We start from the raw sequence: 24,037 nt of genomic DNA on the forward strand, positions 1-24,037 counted from the left end.
TGGGGCCCATAGCTCTGGAAAAACTAAGTAAATGGACCTTGTAATGAGAATCTTTTGTCAACGAATTATCCCAGAATGTTTTATTACTAGTTTACCTTTTATGTCTTAACATGTGAGATTACTTTTGGTCGACTGCATTGCAGAACTAAGCATAATAAAGTCTACAGTCACAAACTGAAAACCCACCAGCTTTGCTTGTACCTTGGTAATTAAACCAAACACACACACAAAAAAAATATTAGCCCATTTGAAACCAATTCACCAGCAAAACATTGGTTTTGCTTCTTTTAGGGGAATATGTTTGTATCTTTATGGTTTATTGGACTTATGGATTAAAGTGATAGCTAAATGATATGTAAACTAAAAGTAATGTAATCAGACTAACATGAATCAGCCATGCTTTTTAACGAAAATGTTAATGTCAGCATGCTAACATGCTCAAAATGCTAACATTGGTCAAATTCTTAATATGTTCACCATGTATTAGCATGTTGGAATGCTAATACATGCTATTAAGCATTTAACAGAAAGTACAACTGAGAATGTAATCTGGTATTTTGCCATAAACCAAATATTAGACTCCATGTTGATTCTCGATAATGGAAATTGGACCGTTCTTTATTAAAAAAAAATAACCTAAACTACAGCTAGCAGGGTAGGCCTAGGCTACGTATGTTTGAACAGCAATGTTTGGTGGCTCCATTTATCATCCTTTAAGCTCATTATTTTGTAAATCCACACTTCGGGGTGATTATGATTTAGATTGTGGTTGTGTACGCTCTTGTTGTCATTAACTTTGTGTATGTATTTCATTAGTTCATTAATATATTTATATTAGCCTTGTTGCTACCACAACAACTTACTGCTTCTCAATTTTGTTACATTAGCATGTTAGCATATGTTTGCATTGTTGAATCTTGTTTTCTGTAGCCTAGGAAGATTTTTTTAATGGTTTGTTGCATCACATTTATTTAGCACCTGCTTAAAACATCCAGTCCAGGGTAACTCCTCTGCTTATTGTTAATCAGTATGTGCATGGATTTGCTGTTCTAAACATAACATTTTCTGTGGTACAAAAAGTACAATAGTTAGACAAATATTAGCTTTCCCTAGTCAGAGCCTCATCCACTGCCTTTGACTCCTTGTATAGAAAGCAGACGGTTAAATGGGTGTTTCAAGTGTCAGGAGGAAAATATGAGATCACAGTAACTCAGGTTATACTGCAGGTGATGAGTCAGTCATCAGTGAATGTGTGTGTGTGTGTGTGTGTGTGTGTGTGTGTGTGTGTGTGTGTGTGTGTGTGTGTGTGTGTGTGTGTGTGTGTGTGTGTGTGTGTGTGTGTGTGTGTGTGTGTGTGATAAGTAAACATGAAGGATTGTAAAATGTTTGGAAGCTTCCCTTAAGATAAAGGCACTAGATAGAAACACTGTGTTTATTTTAACATGAATTCAGTCCTTTTACTTTATCCTGTAAAAACCTGCAGCATTGATGTACTGGATGAAGATATGAAAGTCAGTGTTGTTAATACAGTTACATGGACTACATTTAAAACAGTTTAAAGCTTTTGAACAGCACAGAAGGACCTGAATATATGATTTTTTATCAAACATGTTTTCGCTCCCAATAACCTCCGCTTATGACTTCTGAATAATAAAACGTCATTAGCACTCATTTAACACATGCACCACGGTGTCTGTGCTCCTGTAGTCAAGAGTCAGAGCGTCTCTGGACATTTCTGTCTGCGCCTGCCTGTCACTCACACAAACTATGTGAGCGTATTTGAACTGGGCAACATCAAAGTGGCTCCATTTTCTCATTCAGGTCGACTTTGGTTGAAAAGCTTTCAAGCCTTTTTCCTCGATCCACCCTTCTAGACGGTTCTCTGTCTGCAGGTAAGCAAGTCTATCTCAGTCCACTGCTCAGGTTCAAATAAGGATCCTTTTTCTTCCAGTGTTTGTGGCTTCATCCTGGATCATCAGTGTCTAGCTGAGCCATTATTCTCTGCACAGAACTTGTGACACAGCAGGCTACGCCTCTGTGGGGTCACAACAGTGTCCTCTCTTAGCAGGCTCGTCACACCTTCAGTCTTAATGGACCAAGGGAGTGCTTCTTTGCTGCAGGTGAGCAGGTTTGGCAGGTAAAGGCGGTTTGCTGGAGGCAGGTTTGCTGCGGGGATCGTCTGTGAACGCCTTCCTGAGCTGCGCAACGCGGCCTCCAGAGTCTGACTTCTTTTCTTCACTACACACAATCTCTGAAAAGGAAGAGAAGAGCAATGTGTCATAATCTTGTTAAATATCTGCGTATTAGCATATGTATCCAAAACAATAATCGGAGCATTGGATCAAGCAGGTTAACATTTCTCAATTGAGATGTTAGAGTCAAAGGTTTTAAAAAGAGGGACTTTTAAAATATCTTTTTATCACTCCATAAATCAGAGAATAAATATTTTTGCTATTTTTAGAAACAACATTTTCTCATCATCAGGCTATGAATAACTGTAAATGCTAGTGGAGAACACTAGCAGGTTACACTACATGTTAATAGGGTAAACCCTTTAACAAATAGATAACACCATAAAACCTTCCCGGATGAATACTTCCAAGTTTTCAGAAATATTTGGTTTTAATATAACAATTGTGCATTATTTAGTAATAGTTTTTGGTTCATTTAGCAGAAATGTACAGACACAAATAGATAAAGTTGGATGATAGACACCAGAAGTTACTCTTTTCAAGATGTTTGACAATGGATTTTCCAGCTAATCTAATGGGGGTTTTATCTGGACCTTAAAGCCATGATGAAAATAATCTGAAAGTAGCAATAAATGACTCTCACAAAACCAAAATAAAGATTAAGGTAGATTATGTGTCTAATAATTTCAAGAGAGCTACATTTGATATTAAAATGCTGTATTGCTGTGTTTTTGAACTTCAAACAGTGAACTTGTTTTATTTGTAGGGTCAATTGAAAGTTGTTTGATAACCGTCATGAATGTCAGAAAATAAGGAATCTGTCCGTTTCAATAATCATCTTTCTACAATTAACATTATTTTATTTCTTATACTCATGTGCAGTGCCTTAATAACTGCTGCATCTAAATGTCAAATAGATGGTCATTTGCATGTACATGCATACACACGTGTAAAAAAAGAAATATCAGTTATAATGGTCCGTTTTTGGGGATCAATTTGACCCAGATAAATGTACTGTATTATGTTGACGTACCTTTTTCTATTAATAATGAGTGACTGAGTAAATTACTAACACATAATCTGCTTTCTTCTTGTTACCTGTGTTCTGCGTGCCGGCCCTCTCGGTGTCTGACAGCTGGGCTCTGAGCAGCGGCCGGTTGTCATGGCTACTAAAATGGGGCCTGTAGAGAGGAACCCAGTCTCCACCTGATTCACTGTCGCTGTCCTCGGCGGGGTCTTTTAGGTCATCATCAGCACTGCAGGAGTCCTCCTCAGACCACCGGTCATGAGTAGAAGCGGGGTCATCCTGAAAATGAGTAGGAGGACATTTAATGGTGAGACTCTGCTCATCTTAACCCGGCAGACTAAAAACCCGATGTGCAAACACGTGAAAACTCACATCAGCGAGGGACAGCTGGATGTCCTCTTTAATGTCGAGCTGCTGCTGGGCCTCTGGGACGCCACTCACATCATCAGCGTTGACCCTGGAAGACAAAGACGTCCATTTTTAGTCCCGCAGACAGCCGTCCTAACCTTTGAATCAATCCTCCGGTTAGTCATAAGGCAAATTACTTCCGTAATCCAATAAGGACGAGGAGACGGCGAGCTGACTGAAACTCTTTAGTTCTCCGTTGATCTTATCAAAGTCCATCACAGTCATGTCATTTGTTGATGAGGCTGAAGGACTTACTGAGGTGGAAGTTCTTATGTGTTGCAAAAACATGCTGAGGAGCTACACTGTGCTAGCATTTATATGAGGAAAAGCTAAAGACATAGGTTTATCATTTTATGGAGTTAATTTCATTAATTAATTAATCAGTACATACACAAAACTGCCAAACATTTACACATATTTGCAATTACTGTTAAAAGCACCCCCTTTTACTCATATATATTCTGTATCAATCTATTTATATTTTATTCAATATTTTACTTTACTTTTTACTTCTTGTGTTTAAATATCTTTAAATTATTTTTATTGCACATTCTTGTTTTGACTTCTGATGTTTTTGTCTATTTATCCTTTATTTATTTAATTCTCCAATGGAGCAACTGTCACAAAACCCAATTCCCCCAAGGATAAATAAAGCATTCTGATTCTGATTGTATATGTGCATGTACTATTGGTTCATACATGCATCCAGATACACCTACATCCACGTATATAAATCAACTAAAAACAACATCATCAATCAAAAAACGGGTCTAATAAATGATACCAACACATTTAGATTTTCTCTGAAACCCATGCTATTATCAGCGTGTGATGAGTGAGCGTGGTGGAGGTGATAATTGGGATTTGTTTTCTAATATTCTAAGTGTTTTGTGAAACAAGTTATAGTTCCTCATCTATTGAGGAAACCAACTGCACTGTTCTGCAAACAAACTGCTTGTGTGTTGCTTTTAACCGTTATCAATGACACAAAATGCAAAAATGAGTTCGTCAGTGATACCATGTCATTTCTTTAAAAGGTATCTGTTTTTTACCTGGTGTTCATGAGGCTCTGGAGGAGTTTGGAGGATCTGAACTCGTCCACCTCTCCGATCACTCTGACGCTCACCTCTCCAGTCCCGACCCAGCAGCCACCTCACATGTTTGTTGTCAGCTGGAGGAAAAGAAAAAGTGTAAGTTTACTCTCAACAACATTGTGATGAAAGCTGTTATTCTGTCTTGTATCCAGAAGGTGGTGCTGTCCTACAAGAATAGAGCTTGGAAAACCTCATAATACAGAAATGGACTTTCTCTCTGTTAAACTGTCCCAGGTTTATTATTTTAACTCTTTTTATACGTCTTTCTATTGAAGGGAATTTACTGTATATCGCTGCAAACAGGCGTAGCAGAATATTAATACACAGCGTTAAAATAATGTGGGATAACAAAGTTAAAAGCAGTGACCTCATTTCTGTTATGCCGGCAGAGCTACATGAAACTGACCTGGGGCAGTTTGACAATACGGAAAAAAACATTATGCTGTTTGGTTTTATTTCCTACTGCATTTACTGAATTTAGACTAATTCACTAAGTTGTTAATAATTAAAATTCATTGTAAATTATGTAATTATATAATCATATACAGAAATAAACTCCAAACATGTATTCCATAACGTGAAAAAGATTATTTTTAGTTGTGACCTCATCATGACACAGCTGGCAAAAATAACTCCCACTCCCCAATGCTGAGTGATAACAGGTGTTTTCCATGACACCTGATAATAGTAAAACACCTGCAGTGACATCGTCTTAGGGGTGGGGCTTAAAAAGTAAAATGTTAAAAAAAAGAAGAAGTGCAAATTGGTGGAATATAGCTGAGTGCATTAACTCAAGTTCTGGGGGCTATTTAAGGAAAAATCCAGGTGACTCGAGTGTTTCCAATTTGTTCTACTTTACACTTGTACTACACTTCATGTCAGAAGGAAATAGTGTACCTTTCACTACAATTATCAAACAGCTTTTACTTCTTTTCAGTTTTTAATCAGCCTCCAGTCCAGTAAAAACCACACATCCTCAGTTGTCTTAACTTCAAATGTTTGTGAAAAAACCGACAGGGCGGTTTTTCTGAAAAAACTCATGAAAAGAGAGATTGGTGACTCTCACAAGACAGCTACATAGCTACACACATACTGTATGATGACCTGAAAGAATATGTTGTGTTGCTAGATTAAACAACCCAACAGTACATAAAAGAGGGTGGGGTGGGAGAGAAACCCCTCTGGAGGGATAACAAAGGGATTCAAGCCTTTGCTTAACTGCATATGACTACGTTTCCCTGATAAAGTACATTTTGCTGAAATACTTTAACTTGTGTTTTTTTTCACAGTGTGACAGTAAAAGATCTGAATACTTGTATATAGAGACAATCAGCTACTAACAGTGAACTGACCATCCAGATTTATTATAGAAACCAGCTCACAAAGGCAACTCTGTTTCTCTTCATATTTGAGGGAATGACTTTGGGCACTGTCACACAGCACATAAGGGTACATTGTGCAGACATCTCAGTCGCTAAAGGCCATCTCTGACATGCAGTAAGTAATAATGTGTCTATGCAACACACCTTTGAGTTCACACCGCACCCACAAATAACCAGAAAAACAGCAAGTAATATTTAATTGAGTATTTATGTGACATTCAAAGACCTGTATGTACACGCAATGACTGTCTTTCCCAACAACAGCGCAATGAACAAACAAAGAAACACACCTAACTGGATTTCATGTTGTGTTACGGGAACACACACACACACACACACACACACACACACACACACACACACACACACACACACACACACACACACACACACACACACACACACACACACACACACACACACACACACACACACACACACACACACACACACACACACACACACACACACACACACACACACACACACACACACACACACACACACACACACGGCTCTCAGGTGACATGGCACAGATTGGGTAAACAAAGACGGTAACTTAATAAGCGATTTAAAGCGTGGCGACGCCCCAAACCACAGGGCTTACTCAATGTTATTCAGCTTTCGACTGGCGGTGATAGAGGCAGACACTCACACAGTGTCACACACACACCCATTGTCCAGCAGAGCCAGTGCAGGTGATATAGGGTCTCAGTGAGTGAGAGGAAAGTGGAGGAAAGGTGGTTGAGCATGGGCCGCCGACAGAGTAATGAAAGGACAGTGTTACATTGTGTGTATTTTAAACACATTAATCAGATTGGTTATGTGAGAGGGTGTTACTACACAGCTTGTGTATCAAGTGCACTCAGCTGACAAGATTTCTGCTCATTAATTAGTTGTGAAAGGGCTTGAATAAACAACTTTATTATATCTCAAACATGTTCGGCCTGTAATATACTATACTAAATGTGTGTGTGCGACCAGAAATATGGCCAGTTATCAAGTGTATAAAGATAGGTCAAAGTAGAATTAGTAATAGTAATGTATTATTTTAGACTAAATACTCTTCATATATACTTGTTTTAAATGTGTGTAATAATTTGATGAGTACTAAACTAAATTCTGACTGCATTATTGTATGTTTTGCCAGCCGCATTAATGCCTTTAGGGGACACTTGAGTAGCAATCAAAATGTGTAAAATTCAGATTTTAAATTGTATTAATGTATTCCTCTTTCAAATTAAATGTCTCTCTTAATACTGTTTCATACTATACAAAGATGAAATCCTTGCATTTTTGTCTAAAAATAAATCAAATTTGAAGATCTTAAAAAGGATCAAATAAAAAGGTAGCTATAGCCCTCTCAAAAGAGACAAAAACATTGATCCAATAGTTCAACATTTGGGAAATAGACTAAAGTCAATATCACTATATGTCCAATACATACAGCCTTACAGCATCGGCTGGTTAGCTGAGCTTAGCTTAAAGAAGCGAAACATGGAAAAAGTTAGCTTAGCTTTGTCAGAGAGTCTCCAGGAAGACTCACCCAAGATTCAAGGCATTGTGAAACATAAACTCATTTTTTACTTCAATTTAAGTACTGTCTAAATAAATAAGATATAAAGTGTGTATTCATGAGCTTTAAAAGGTGCTGGTAGATAGATTTGATAACCCTAAATATGAGCAAAGCCAGTTGTTTACTGTCTCCATGCTAGTTCAGAGCTAACCTAAAACAGGGTGAAACATTATCTTTCAAGGACAGATATTAGAGTGGTTTTAATCACCAAAATTATATACTATAGAAATTCTGGACTAACAAATATGTGTATATATTGGTAAATATTATATATTTCTGATCTAAATCCCAGCAAGGGTGCGAACAAGCATATTTCCCAAGATTTGCTTTTAAGATTACTTCATATTTACCTGTTGAAGAACTGACTGATTACTGAATGTAGTCTACTGCAATTTATATTATTGTCAATACACAATTGTGAATTTAGTGAAGACACACTGGTGTTTTCCTGTAGGGAAATGAGCATGTAAGCGCCGCTGGCTGTTTTGGCTTCATGTGAGAGTTATATTACTTGCAGTCAACATAAGGCCACATTTCCTAGAAACCTTGTTACTTCCTGCAACTTTAGTCAGTCAGTGTTTTTGCTTTATTGTGGACGATACTCAAACTGTAGTGTAGTGTGAACTCAATGTGCCAGGATTTCTCCTATATCAAAATAAAGTTAGTGTTGCACACGTACCTTTCTTTGGCCTTTTGTTGTCTCTTCCTTCCTTCTCCTCCTTCTCCTCTCGCTCCGTCCAGCGGCGTACCTGCTCTTCTCTCATCTTCAAGAAGAGGATCCTCTTCTGCTCCTCGCTGAGGGCCTCCAGCACCTCGGGCTCCACCCACATGTCCTCAAGGATTTTAGCCAGCATGATTCCTCTTCTCCCGGGTGTCAGAGACGGCTGTCAGCCCCTCTGTTTCTCTGTGCAGTGGGTCGTGTTTCAGCGGTGGGGTATGATCGCTCCTTTTTCCTGTTCCAGAGTCGGGTTCCCTTTTCTTTGAAGGATGTGGGATCAGGTGCAGTCTAACTGCTGGAGGTCACTGTAGTCTCCTTTGTCAAGTGCTCTTCCTCTGTGCTGTAGGAGTATGTGTCGGCCTCTCTTGAGGTGAAGGTGCTGTGTGTCGACAGAGCACTGAAAAGAGAGAAATAGAGATTATATCTACTGTATTGTTTACTTCCCCTTCATTCAATCCTGTTCTGGCTGGCACAACACAACAGTCCCGAGGCAAATAAGCCAAAACTATGTGTGTGTCGTTGCGTGTGTGCATGCAGTGTTTACTCTGCATACAGTAGGCAGCGAGAATGCTGCTGTGCTTTCAAACACTGAAATGCAAACAGGGGGCAGGTCCAGTATGTCCACACACACACACACACACACACACACACACACACACACACACACACACACACACACACACACACACACACACACACACACACACACACACACACACACACACACACACACACACACACACACACACACACACACACACACACACACACACACACACACACACACACACACACACACACACACACAAAATACAGGGCGTAAATGACTGCATGCTATCTGGGGGAAACACACACAGATAAAGAATAAACAGTATATATTTTTTCCCTTCTCAATTTCTATTTAATTCAAGTTCTCTATGGGCATGACATTTTACTGGTGAGGCCAAAGAACAATACCAATTATGTAAAAATAGTCATATCATACTAGTTCATAGAATGAAATAGATCATGAAATAACCAAATTAAATGATGTTATCAGGAATGAATAACATTTCAATGTGACTTACCTTTTAGACAAACAAATAAAAAAACTACTTTTAATTTAATGATTATAAATAAAAATATGTGTCTCTTTCTCACAAACACACACAGACAAAACACACAGATTACAACAGTTTTTAGCACCTTATCAACACGTGTCCCAGATAGACATCAATAGTCCTGGCCTGTCCTGTTAAGTATAGCTTATTCCCGAATTAAAATCACCGAGGACAACATCCACCTTGAACTGTGTATACACACAGAATAAAAGCAGCCTCCACCCTGACGACACATTTGAAAGATGTGGAACTGTGAGTATCTGAGGAAGAGCCAATAGGATTTGTGTTTGTGATAAGAGTTCACCAATCTGCACCTGAGGGCGGACCTATATGACGGTAAATCAGTAGAGGCTGGCAAAAGTGACGTATCGCCCTCAAAGATAGTCATTCAGGTGCAGCAGACATTTAGCCATAGAATTATATTAAACCTCACACTATACCTAATTATTGTTTGTGGGTTCAAACCGAGCCTTAAAGTAATGATTTCTACTTCTGACAGCAGGGCAGGACTGAATGCAATTATTGTGAAAAAAATGTATTTTAAATTCTATGTTATAAGCTACAGAACTGAACCTAAAAAAAGACAAGAATGACTTAAATAGAGGTTAAGAAGCTTGCTTTAAATAGATATGATAAAAATAACAACAATTTAAAAAGTACAAAAAGTAGCAGCTCAGAAATCGTAATAAATCTCGATTCTAAAACTTCACAACTTCATATAAACTCGCTGTTTTTTGCTTGACTTATCTGTACATGACCATTTAACTGCGTAATTAGTCTTAAAACCGTCATATATTCCTTTTAACTCTCAACAGCATATTTCAAGTCTCTTTTAAAGGGTTATCTGAGTGATCAATTTTATGGTCATTGACTGCAGGGTGTGCTTTCATTCATTGTTACACAATGCAGGACTTTCAGACTGTGATTAAGAGCAATGCAAATAAACTGGACCTGACTTGAAGATTTACAGCCCTCTCAGTGGCATATTACTCAATATTACTGGGAAAGAATCACAGCTCCTATAATTAAATATACATTTGCTCAAGGGTGGTGCATCCCATCAGAAATAACAAAATAAGACATGAACGTGCCAGATGACATCACACGGAAAAAAATATTCTGCTATACAAATGTAAAGCCCTGGCTCAGTGCCTGAAGTGCAAATAGGTCTGGGATTTTATCCCCCCTCTGACCACATGCAAAGAAAAGAAAGAAAGAAAAGCAGAGAGGAGAGGAGAGTAAGGTATGTGCACAGCATACTGAGAGACAAGTTTGAAAAGTCTCTCAGTGTGAGAAAACAGTGGCCGTTTCACAGCGACATAGGAGAGACGGCCCGTAGAATGGCTATCACAACAAAGACAGACAAAGAAAAGAGAGACATTTAACAGAGGAGGGAAAGTGGACTCACTCAGTGGCTGCCAGCCGGTTGCATCTCCAGGCACTGCTCTGAGTTTCAGCTCCTCTCTGAGTGTGCTATGATGTTTGTGTGTGACGTGTGCCTTTGTGTGTGTGTGTGTGTGTGTGTGTGTGTGGGATCAGAGCAGTCGTCAGCAGCAGCAGTGGTATGCAGGCTCGGCTCTGTGCTGCATTTCTACTGAATAGCAGTGGGACGGCCTGACATCATAGCTTTTTTCTATCTCCTCCTTCCTCATTCCTTTAGTTACTTTTCTTATCTCACTTACAATCCAAACAAGTTTCAAATAAGTTAAATGTTTCCCCTTCTTTATCTGTTGCTATAAATAACTTCATGTTTATAATTCTCTCCCTTGTGAGTCTGTTTAGTTGCATTCAAGGACACATGGAATTTAATTTCCCCTGACAGGCTCTGTAACCTTTAGTGGTAGCGTAGGACTTCTCTGACTTTATCAAACTGACAGTCTCTGTGTAGCTGCTGTGTTTACCCTCCCCCTTCTTTCTTTTTCTTCCTCCAGGACGTCCTGCTGCCGTCGTATCAAACCATTAATCACAACACCACATGTGCAGGAAGGAACCTGGATATTAATTCCACTGGGTTTTTCCGTCAACAGGTTGTTGACACTTATCATGGCAGCAATACATTGTTTTGTGGTTGGCTCAGATTATTCAAGATAACTGGCGTAAATGTCAGTCATATGCCTCTGAGTAATTATAGCTATTATGCTAATAACCATACAGTCATCTTTTAGGCAAATGACTAACCTGTCTCAGATTGTTACTGACCTTTCAGGGCAGTCCAGGTGTGACACACTGACAGTGTTTACAGGAAATAAAAATGTTGTTGTTAATAGAATCGACCTTTTACACTTACGTTGTGTTTTTGGTTAAGTAGGTGGCCAAGGGCTAGTTAGGTGACAGAATAATATAAACAACAACAAAAAAAAACACCTACAGAAAGAAAAAGGTTTTTTTACATGGGTCAGTAACTTGAACAACTCCATGTTGGTTTCTTAGACAGAACTTTGTATTAAGACACTGATTATCATAAAATATGTTTTTCATTGAGAGAAAATCTTGGTTAGCTAACATCAGATAATATTAGTTATCATTAGCTAACAAAAGCTAACATCAGCTAATATTAGCTAACATAAGCAATGCTGTTGAGAAGGCTACAATTGTTATGAAAATATCATTATTGGAATGAGCAGGTTTACAGTATGCTGGAAATGTATCACAAGCTTTAAGTATCGTGATTTATCCCAAACTGGGACATTTTTGATAATCTTTTTTGGGCTACTTCACCTTGAAGGTAATGATGATGTAAAAAGGTTGTTAAACTGCTTTTTAAAATCGTAGACATGGTCAAATGAAGCATACATGATACAATAGCCATAAAAAGTTATACAGAGTGAGTATGAATATTTCCAATTTCTCAAAACACAACTTCTGTTCTGACTATGATAACCAACAAATGCACGCTGCCAAAACATATTTTAAAAGAAAACATCATCCAGAAAGACTTTTGGTGTATTTCAGTAGGTGTGAAGACAACAAGAAGTCATCAGTTCAGTGAGATTCACCCTCAGCTTCCACTGCACTTGGCATTAAGCAAAATAAAACCACAGCTGTCATCAGTCAATACAGAGGGTTTCCACCGAAAGCTGTGTTTCAGTGATACCAGACACTCAGTTTGTCTGTGGTATCAGGGCAGAGGCCTCAAGGTCTGCAGACACATGAATACACAGTCTTGTTTTGCTGGTTTTGTGAGGATCATTACTTAGACAATTACCACTCCTTTATTCGTTGAAGTTAACTTTTAACCCCAAATCTTAACCTACATTTAGCATCCGCATCACTTGACCTCATTCAAACCATAACTAACCATGTATTGTAACTATAACTTAGACATTTTTCTCAAGAATTACAATTGAGTTGGTCAAAGTAGGAACATTTAGGTTGATTGACGCTAACTCCTACATTAATGGTGTTCTGGTGATTTAGTTCTTAACATGATAAAAAGGAAGAGCATGAGTACTATGCAAACACACGTTTTTCCGCTTAGGTCTTGGTCAGATAATGGGGAAAAAACATGATATACTGTACATAGCGGACAAACATAAACACATAGCAGAATTAGGCCCTCTTGATAAGTTTAAGATCAGAACGGGTGAGATATGTGTGTGTGTTTGTCTATTCATTTATATGTATGTGCATATAATGGCACTTATCAGACTTAAGGCCAGACCTTTTGTATTCCCAAGTGCTATTAACAGTCATTGTTAAGTACCAGGAAATATTTTCCCACAGCGAACAATGAAACTAACCCTGTCTGTCACGGTCTTACCTTTATCTTCCCATTGCATGGCACACCTTGGGAAAGTCCCAGCAGTAATCAAGGCATTGTCACCGATTCTGATTCTGAATCCACGTGGAGAGGATTAGACATGTGGTCAAACGGTAATTATTCATGCACAGCCTCCTCTGCTGGAGGAAGGGGATATTGCAAGTCAATAGGGATCCCAGTGGTGTAGACAGGAAAGCAGTGAATATAAACCCAATAACAACAACATTGAAACCATGAGAGGCAAGTGGGAAAAATATAATCCTGGTAAAAAACTTTTGTTGACCAGGTGTTACTATGTGTTTTTAGGTCATACACACCGGGAAAATGGTATTTGAATCAGACTTACAAAATGGATCAACATGTTTTCACACACTTGTCTCTATGTGCTTCTGTAAGAAGAGGTTCATAAGCAACTTTTTAATTTATGATTGTATTTATGAATCTTGAAATCCAGTAATAATGACTTGTAAATTTAGGTGTGTAATTTACCTCCTTATAACATCAGAATCAGAATCAAGATTATTGCCAGGTACATTTACACATTCAAGGAATTTCATTTGGTGTCTGGTGGTGCGAACATAAGCAATCCCAGAATCTAAACAAATAAGTTCCAGGAGTAGGTCAAAAATTATTATCAAAAAAGTATTTTTAAGAAACTATTTAGCATACATACATACTAACATTTGCTGCATATTGGGCCATTGCCTCTAGCAGGATTATCTAACCCTGCTCTTCAGTCTGTTTTTGGGTATACAGAAAACATCTTCCATGACCTCCAACCTCGTATATTGAACATTCATTAAAAGACAGAAATTAAGCAGAATCCAATACAACTCTGTTCTCTGCTCAGACAAACTCTGCATAATCTATCTCGTCTATCTATCAGTATCTCCATACTATATCCAATTTACTGTCTAAATACAAAACAAAGATTAGAATTACACTACTTCCCATGTCAGTTTTCTCTTTTAACTTCAATATTGTTCTTCCTATAGGGCAGTTGGAGGGATAATTCAACAACATGGAGAGGCAAAATCTCCAATGCAAACCAATTTGTGTTCCAACATGTTTTCCCTTCAACCGCTCCATGTTTAATGCATGGACTGACATGGAGCCTGCTCCGTAAAGCGGATATACATTAGCATGGCTTCACATGAGAGAATCCTTTGGTTAAACCGACTGCAAAGTATTGCTTTAGTCCCAAAAGTAATTTTACTGGCAGTACAAGCTGTGCTAGTGTGTGCACCCTTGGATATAACATGCCACTATGATACTGTATGTTGACTATCCTTGCATAATTTGCATAATGAGTTAGAAGGAGCTTTCAGCTGACTTAGCATCATTACACCACATAGGCTGCTATCATCGGCAAATAAAGCCATATACTGTAAGCACCCACTATAGATATTCATGTACCAATTTTCATTTTACTGTAATTAGGGTTTGTATCAACTGGAAATGAATTTCTGTATTGTGTATGGGTATCATCAGGGAAATTAATTCAGTAAAATCACTGTAAACATAAATGTGAAATGTAAGTGTAATTTTCAATGTTTCAAGGAAAAGGGTCATGTACCAGAGAGAAAAACATTTGAATGTTTGAATAGGTTTTTAAGTATGGATAATAGGCATTCATTATTGCTAAAGGAACCCCAACATTGTGAGCACAGGGTGAAACCACTTATTAATATGAATATTATTTTATTGACTTCAAAATGATCCTATGGGTTTTATTAGGTTTGCTATTAAGTAATAACCTCTAAACTGCTGCGATATTAATGTAACTTAAGATTATGGCAGCTCTGATACTGTCAAAGTTTGTTCTCATTTGGTTCATAAAACAATGTTGGAGTCCATACCATGTTCCCATGGATCCAACGATTTGTACTCTAAGTAATATAATAATCAAGATTTAAAAAGTAGATTTGTGGATTTATGGGCAGAACTGCTGGCGTCCTTAGCAGTAATCCCATCAGCAGTCTGCTATCGGAATTCACAGACTGCAAGATTCCAAATTGACCAATGAGAATCAAGTAATCAACTCAGTCTTGTATTAAGTACATTAATGAAAAAAGTAGAATCCCGAGCGCTTTGTCTTTAAACATCTTTCCTTCTCTTGCGCTGTTATCTTGTTCTCTTTTTCTTTTCTTTATTGTGGATAGTTTAACCATCATGACCCAAAGTTTCATCATGCTCTCCACAAATATGAAAATGAATACTGAAATAGTATTCCATGGTGTTTTCTGTTGAAGGAATGTTTTGTTAGTTTTCCACAGCTGCGGATTGATATGACTGCAAATAGTCCCTTGATCGTTCTTAGCAACGGTTTGTTCTCCTCAGCAGCGGTATGTTAGCGATAATTACCAGACCTGTCCAAATTGACCAATCATAATCGAGTATTTAACTGCAATAACGCCTTTTATTTTTTTCTATTGGTTGTTTCACATATTGTAATTCAATCATTCCTCAGCTCATCAGAGGGAAACAATTGTCGGACTCCTCATGCGTATCAACATGTTGCTGTCCTGAAACTTTTCAGGTCAGTCAGTCCATATTTTTATGTGACTTCCATATTTACAACTTGGCATAGAGGGGGCAGAGTGGAGCACTGTTGCTATGGTGACTGGCCTGTCTGTTGACCTGGCTGCCCAGCAGACTTATAGTTGGAACAAACACATGCACTGACACACACACACACACACACACACACACACACACACACACACACACACACACACACACACACACACACACACACACACACACACACACACACACACACACACACACACACATTGCACATTCTGTCACCATGTTGGCAGGGCCCCCAGTGTTTTTCTTTTTTTCCTGTCTCACACACTCACACACACACACACACACACACACACACACACACACACACACACACACACACACACACACACACACACACACACACACACACACACACACACACACACACACACACACACACACTTCTGTTACCTTTTTATTCCAATCAGTGTTAAGGACAAGTAGTCACAGGTGGCAATGGCCGTTGCTATAATGAAGACCCTCCCCCTCCCTATTTGCCATTGTCACGTAGAGGGATGTGTGTCATTATAACCCACTTTTTCATGCCTGTTGATATAATGACCCAGATTGACACACACACATAGCGACACGTTTTCCCACACACACACACACAAGTGCTGACATGTCGTGTCCCCCTCTCCTTCAGTAGTAATGAATGCTGATGAGGTAGTGAAGGGAGTCCAAGGCGAGCAGCTAAATAATGATGTCCACAGTGACGGTAGAGATGAGGTTTTCTTTACTGAATCTGTTGCAATCAGGCGAGACCAGGGAGAGGTAAATGTTGTCTTACAGATAATGCAATGTACTACCAGAATATGTTTTAATGGTGCTCACAAGTATGTATAGTATAGTTGGTATGTTTTTGATGGCGCTAGAGGCCTTGTAGGTCGAATATGCATTTAACAATTTGACAGCTTCATACTGTTAGACACTTGGCTTGGAAAGATTGCCACTAAAGCCAGAAGGAGATCTTTTAGCTTAGCATTGCAATAAAACAATAGTTAAAAGAAACAGGAAAACAGCTAAAATAGGCCTATGAACACCTTTATAGTGAACTAAATGAATTGATGTATGATGATTATTTGATCCCTACACAATGCAACAGTCTGAGGGAAGAAACATTGTGTAAACATGGGCCAACCCCTGGGTTTTGCCAGTATACAGGGGCCTTAAACATGCATTTATTTTTATTATCCTCTGATTGCAAAAATAAGTCTTACTTGATTTGTTACCTTTGTAAAAAAGTTTAATGTCTTTTACAATACAGCATGATGTCCATTTTTGAAATAATATTCCAATTTAGAGTACAATAGACAATAAAGCAGGGTATGCAGGGTAGACCACTGTTTATCTGTGCTTCAACCTTTTATGCTAGGCTAAGCTAATCATTTCTTGCTCCATAGCTCCTTACTTAACTCACAACAATTAGAGTGGTTTTGTCAATGTTGTCACAAAACTGCCTAACTTTATGGAGTTGATATGGTAAATGTGTTCCAAACAGTTGGCTTTTAATCGATCCAGCAGTTCCATGGTCATTATCTTTAGTTCTGTTTCTAGCCACTTGAAAAAATGTTTTGCTGAAAACTGAATAAAAACATTAACACTGCAGGCCAAAACAATCTGCTGGGACAGACACTATAAACGTTTTTGCTATATGGGACACCTTACACTTTCCAAATTGTCACGTGATTTATTTAGTATGAAATGTTGATTATTGCAGCTTGGAGACAAACTATTTACTCAACACACGTTTTTTCATGAATACTTAGTATAAGCTTAAAAAAGTTTTCTGGGTCGTTTTACTTTCTTACTCAGAGATTTTTCACTGGTAAACATCTCTTATCATTGCTAAAAACAACTCCTTGAATGTTGTCATGGGTGGTTTGATTTGTGATCATGCCATTTGTGTTCAAACTCAGCAGTGAATCTGTGCACACACACACACACACACACACACACACACACACACACACACACACACACACACACACACACACACACACACACACACACACACACACACACACACACACACACACACACACACACACACACACACACATTACTTTAATATGAAATATCAGAGAGGCACACACGCTTTCACACTCTAAAGCATGTTCTGCTGTGAAGTCCTCTGATCAAAATCAAAGAACCTCCATGTGCAGACCTTCTGCAGTGTGTGTTGTAAATGTACCCGCAATGCTTCCTGCTGGTGTGTGTGTGAGTGTGTGCCCCAGCTGTCTTGCAGAGCTCCCTGTTGTTTGGCCTGCCGTGGCAGACGGAGCCAACATTGTAAACTCTGTGGATCGATGCTCGTTTGGAGGATTTCTCCATTTAATTCCACCTCAGTCAGCAGCACTTCATCCTTTCCCTTGTGTGTGAGTGTCTGCACACTCGAGTGCGCCAAAATGTGTTCTTGTGTGTGCACATTTGTATCTCTATCTTCAAATTGAGTTGTCTGTGTGAGCATGTGCAGAGGAATTCTGCAGGAGGTCTGGATATGTGCAGATGCTAACATCCATGTGTGCACTTCAGTCGCCTACAGACACACAGACACACAGACACACAGACACACAGACACACACACAGACACACACACACACACACACACACACGCACACACAAACACCACACAAAGAGGTAGGAGTCTTGCAGCATGGGCTAAAGACACACACACACACACACACACACACACACACACACACACACACACACACACACACACACACACACACACACACACACACACACACACATCATCATCTGTCTCGCACCTCCCCCTTGCTTTGATTATGCTCACAATGCTATTACTTGAGCACACCAACATCAGCATATTGATTTATCTTCCACACTACCTGATTCATTTAATATGCTAACACACATGTGAGCCCATATTGTGATTGCACATTAGAGCTCAAATGCAGGTAAATGCATGCATGAAAGCACACATACACAAACACACTGTGACACCACAGCCGCACACATTAACACACTTATGTGCACCATCACTGGAGACCACCCACCCCAACAAACCAAAATGCAAGCTGTTAGATTTTTCTCCTCACCACTTACCTCCCCCTTCCCTCCCTCCCATTGTCACATCAGGGATTTCCAGTGTCCCCAACACGTTGCCGCCGTCACGGCCCCGCAGATGTCACTTAGCTGCACACCCACCTCTTCATTTCTGCATCCATCCATCCCTCCGCCTTTCATGGGACAGGAGGAGGGACAGAACAGGGAGCAGTGAGTGCATGTGGGTGTTTGTCTGTTTGTGTGTACGTGTGTGTGTGGCTACAGAGGGGGAAGGGAGCCGGTCAGGTTAATGAATTAGTAATTAGGATTGACGTTACGTCTGCAGTGGGTTTCCCCAAAAAAATCTCCCCGGTCATCTGTAGATCCTCTGAACTCTCTTTGTCATCTTCAACCCTCCCCCCCCTCCCTGTCTCTTTCCTCTCCTTGCATAACCCCCCTCTACCTGTCTCACTTTGGGCCTCGCCTCTCTAACCTTCTCTTCCCCTTGTCTTCAAACACACACCAGGCTCTTTTGTTCTGTCCACATCCTCCCTCTGGCATCCTGCATCTCTCTTCTCCTTCTCTTCTCTCTCCCTCCTTATCTCTTCCCAGCCACTCCCATCTTCCTCTGTCTTCTTTTAATGTGCTATTGATCAGGAGGAGATCACTAGAGTGAAAGCTGAAGTTCTCAATCCATGCAAGCATTATATTTAAGCTGGGCACTGCTCTGCAATATAAGGGCTGTATCCTAAACCAATGAAGAAAACATCCAATAGAGTTTTGGCAGCAGATAATGCAGACCCATATGTGTGATTACATGCCACTGCTGTGCTTCTGTTTATGACCTTGAGATAAACCCGTAAAAGGGTACTTTCAAATCACTGTACAGTGTGGTTTTAAAGAGAATAAAAAAGGTTTACAGTGGCTCTTGGCTTGATTTTACTTGGTCTGGTTTAAAATGATAGAGATGATGGAGAGTGGATAAGCAGATTGAAATGGAGTGACAAACAGGTGGTGGTTATGTGCTGGTACAGTGAGAGAAATGCCCTCTGTGCTTTATCAAGGGCAGAGTGGACAGTGAGTCTAATTTATAGTATATGTTGGCCGATAACATGGACTGCTTGTCTTTCATTAAAGGGGCCCTATTATGAACACTCCCTCTAGAGGGAACTTTGAGATTTTAGCCTTTGCAGACCATTTACACAAAAACCTATAACACACCACAGGAAAGCAGAAGAGAGCCTCTTTAAGGCTAAGAATGTTTCTGTCGCCATCCAACTGCACCAACTTGTCATCATAACACACTTATCAACCGTCATTTGCTATTTGAAATCATAAGATATGTTTTAACCTTGTTAATCACTGTCTTTCTATCTATCTACCTGGGAAAAAAGTTAAAACCCTAACGTATTTCCTAGCTTGACAAAGTATGTTTCTAAATGTCGACACAAAAAAGACTGTACCGTCTTCTAATAACAAATGAAAGATTTTCTAAAATTGTTAGTTAATAACTAACTGAATGCTATTCATCTTTATTTTCCGGCCTACACAATGGATTGTCTTCTGAGTGGTTAAATTAGTGGTATTTCCGTTTTGGATAGGCTGTCATTATTGTGTGCCACAAAGGAATGAGTTCTGACAGTTTCCCTCTAGAATCACTAGTAACTTCAGAAACAAAGATCAGTGGAAAATACTATTGATACCGCAAGTAATGAGTGTCTGCTGTGGTCAGACAAACTGTGATGGCATTTCCGATTGCTTAACTATTTGACGGAGACAATGTATTTTTTGTGAAAACTATGTCTTCCTAGACTCTCTAAAAGTCCAAAGCTCCTCTTTGATAAAGCTTAAAAGGAGGGCTGGCTCAGATTTGCCTTTTTTATTGCTATTTAATGTCATACTGTTTTGCCTGCTTCTTCTGAAATGGTGTAATGGTGTTCCAACTGAAGAAATGGCTATCTGCTTATCTCGATGAACCAGCTCCTTAGAATAAGTGCATAATGGAAACAAGCATTTATTTGTGTTTTCTTATGGCAATTTTCTCAAAATTTGAATTTAACTTTGCTTAGTTAATGTAAACATTTAGTAAACTTTAAGTGACAGTTTCAGTTACAGTGACTTCTTATATGTTACCACATTGTTTGGGCAAAATTACTTTTTAAGATATTTGTTTAATTTAGTATAAAAGCATCTCTCAAAATGCTATAAAAGCAAGCTATTGACTGTTCATTGGGTCATGTTTTCCCTGCACACATCAAATTCCTATCTTAACCAAACTACAGCATGTCCAATGATACTTCCTGGATATGACAGCTGCAGGACTTTAGACCTTGGACAGGACTCTTTGACTGTCTGTAAATCATTAGCATGATCTGTTTTTCTGGTCAATTCCGCCAATAAAATGTGTTCCCAATGATAGTGTCTGGGCAAATAACTAAAAGCAAGTCATGTTATAACCCATTCTGCTGAGGACATGCTCGAATCCTCCTTTGGGCATCCAAGGACCTCATAAGTCTGGGAACACCTTGACATCATTTGCATCCTTACCGTTAAAGCGTAACCCATTTTAATGTTTAAAATGCAGTCTAGGTGGTGAGTTATATCACCAGTGGTCAGAAAGGAAGGACTTGTGTCAACACAACTGTCAGTGCTGATCTTCCCTGCAGGATACAGGGTTTGATATCAACAGGCCCTGGGGACACGTCCCGTTAACACACCGCGAGGTGAGTGATGGTGCTCTGGAGTGGTCAGAGGAGCGGAATTACAATGTCTCTGCTGCCATTGAAACACTTAAAGGCTCCACAGAGAGGAGGAGAAGGGGAGGACGTCTCCGTGCATCCGTCCATTCATCAAAACACTCAGTAACTGCTCTCCGCCGCCAGGACCTGCTGAGCGAGCCTTGCAACGAGGCGCGAGACAAACACAGCGAGCATCGGCGGCAGCAGCGGCGGTGAACAACGGTCGCACGCGCATACCGGTGAGAGGGGGGGCAGCTGTGGGCAGGAGGCTCAGCGTGGAGAGAAAAGAGAGCCCGTCTGTCAGTGTTAGTCCCCGGTGTGGATGTAGAGAGGGGAACACCGTCAAACTCTGCTTTCCAGCCGCAGACTGAACGCGTTTTACCGGTGAGTGGAGAAACGACACGTTGGTCGTTAGTGTTTTCATTTTTAAGCTAGTAGGATTGTGTTTGCGCTTAAAAAATGTGTCTTTGACTGGCAATTATAACGAAGCAATGCTTAGAGCTCATGTTTTTCAGTTTAAGAGTGAAAAAAGCATTTCTCATGGAGGCTGCTTTGAGGTTTCGTGTCCTGGTTTCTTGCTAGACTGCAACCTTAAATGCACAGGCTGCAGGACAGCAGTGTTTGTGGGGCTGAAGACTGAAAGACATGCACCGTGCGGGCCGTGGGATTTTATGGAGGTGTGTATGTGTGTTGCTCTCTCCCTCTCTCGGTCCCCCCGAGAAGAGAACGAGAACGCGTTTCCTTTCCGCTTGTAGGAGGACAAGTCGGTCTTGAAACTGGACCAAGGTTTATTTTAGAGGAAAAGAAAGGCACCGGCCTCAATTGAGCTTGAACCGTGTCTCCCAGCCATCCTGTTGTCATGGTTACTGGCTCGAGGAGGCTGGGAGAACATGGCTGTCTCGCGCTGGGCTCTCTCTCTCTCACTTTCTCTTTCTCTTCTCTCTCTCTCTCTCTCTCTCTCTCTCTCTCTCTCTCTCTCACTCTCTCTCTCTCTCTCTCTCTCACACACACACAAACACCCCCCCCCCCCACACACACACACACACACGAATAGCCCTGTCTGTCTGCTGTTTGTTTATGTCATTTTAAGTTAGATGTAAGCACTGGACGCATAGTAACCTCATTATATATTTTAAAGGGTATCCTATGGGATGTTATTATCCTGTTAAAGGTAGCGGAAACCCCCATAGGAAATATATACTGAAAAAAGATCAGATAATAAACCATACCATATACCGTAAAAAACAATAACATCTAGGAATACCTTAAATATTATAGAAACAGTCGTGTTTTCAGACTATAAGACAGAGCATCTTAGACGTACAATATCTGTGACTCAAGATGTGGGTGGCTTCTTTTAAACAGGTGTTTAATAGCAGCTTATTCTTCAAGCAAAGATACTATTATCTTAATAATAGACATTTGCATGTCTAGTCTAGAGCAATTGTAATTCACCCCCCCTCCTCCCGATACAAGTGTGGGCTCTCCAAGGCAAAAGTACAGCTCTCTCCAATGTAATCATCTCGAACTCAAGGTGTCAGACATCGAGACACAGCAGCAGCAGACAAGTTATTTATCTCACCTCCTTGATCTCTCTCTAATTGTCATTCTCTGTGTTTTATCTCTGTAAAATGACTTTATTTTGTCAATCGTTGTTCATTTGCAAGAATGCAGCATTAAAAAGAAAATATTCCTGGAAATCATTTAAGTATGTAGAAATTAGATAACTATAACTATGTATATATAAGTAAAACTTAATTTATATTGACACTGAATCTCCAAAATTGGAAATAAAAACATGGATTTTTGCCAATCATTCAGATCCCAGGGATGGCATGATGTGCATGCTTGTGTGTTGGTGTGTGTGTGTGTGTGTGTGTGTGTGTGTGTGTGTGTGTGTGTGTGTGTGTGTGTGTGTGTGTGTGTGTGTGTGTGTGTGTGTGTGTGTGTGTGTGTGTGTGTAGGAAAGACTGAATATGCATGACAAAATGGATATGCCCATGGAAAAACTAGATAAATCCCCACATCACTGTGAGCATGTATTTAGATGTAAGTGGTTAGAGTGACACAATGCGAGTGAACGGTTGACCTTGACTGCATAGAAGTGACATATTGGGGTGATTTGGGAGCTGGGTGGATGTTACGCTCCAGTAGGCTGATGGTGGTGGCTAGTTGGAGGCTCTGTTGTCATAATGGTGTGACGTGTAGGCGAGCAGGCTAGGAAAACACCCTGGACTTCTTCCAAATCCACATTATTCTGCTTTCCTGTCCCAGGCTAATGACCGGGAAATGATTTTGCTATCCCCCTCCGCCTGCATCTGCGCTTGTAACACAACAGCATTTTTGAAAGGTGACTCCCTGCTGCAGCGTGTGTGTGAGAGTGTGTTGGCTGCTTTGCCACTGCTGCATCCAGGCTGGATATTACAAACAGGGTCAGTAGGTCATTTATAGTAAGT

At 39.8% G+C, this 24,037-nt stretch overlaps 2 protein-coding genes across 2 annotated transcripts in view; one reads left to right on the plus strand and one right to left on the minus strand.

Annotated features, from left to right (window-relative positions):
* Positions 1 to 1,418: 1,418 nt before the first annotated feature.
* Positions 1,419 to 11,097, minus strand: zgc:92242 (uncharacterized protein LOC436899 homolog). Its single transcript, XM_063876753.1, is given in 7 exon segments — positions 1,419 to 2,251; positions 3,291 to 3,498; positions 3,592 to 3,676; positions 4,680 to 4,759; positions 4,761 to 4,798; positions 8,353 to 8,794; positions 10,906 to 11,097. Coding segments are annotated over 6 exon segments (756 nt in total). The 5' UTR covers positions 8,534 to 8,794; positions 10,906 to 11,097; the 3' UTR covers positions 1,419 to 2,087.
* Positions 11,098 to 21,354: 10,257 nt separating this feature from the next.
* The window catches only part of psd2 (pleckstrin and Sec7 domain containing 2), a 42,535-nt gene continuing 39,852 nt past the window's right edge, over positions 21,355 to 24,037 (plus strand). The window contains exon 1 of the mRNA XM_063876915.1: positions 21,355 to 21,965. The gene's annotated coding sequence lies outside the window, so the exon portion shown is untranslated. The remainder of the gene's footprint in view (positions 21,966 to 24,037) is intronic.

The sequence above is a fragment of the Eleginops maclovinus genome, chromosome 23 (assembly GCF_036324505.1).
Source record: "Eleginops maclovinus isolate JMC-PN-2008 ecotype Puerto Natales chromosome 23, JC_Emac_rtc_rv5, whole genome shotgun sequence".
Classification (NCBI taxonomy): Eukaryota; Metazoa; Chordata; class Actinopteri; order Perciformes; family Eleginopidae; genus Eleginops; species Eleginops maclovinus.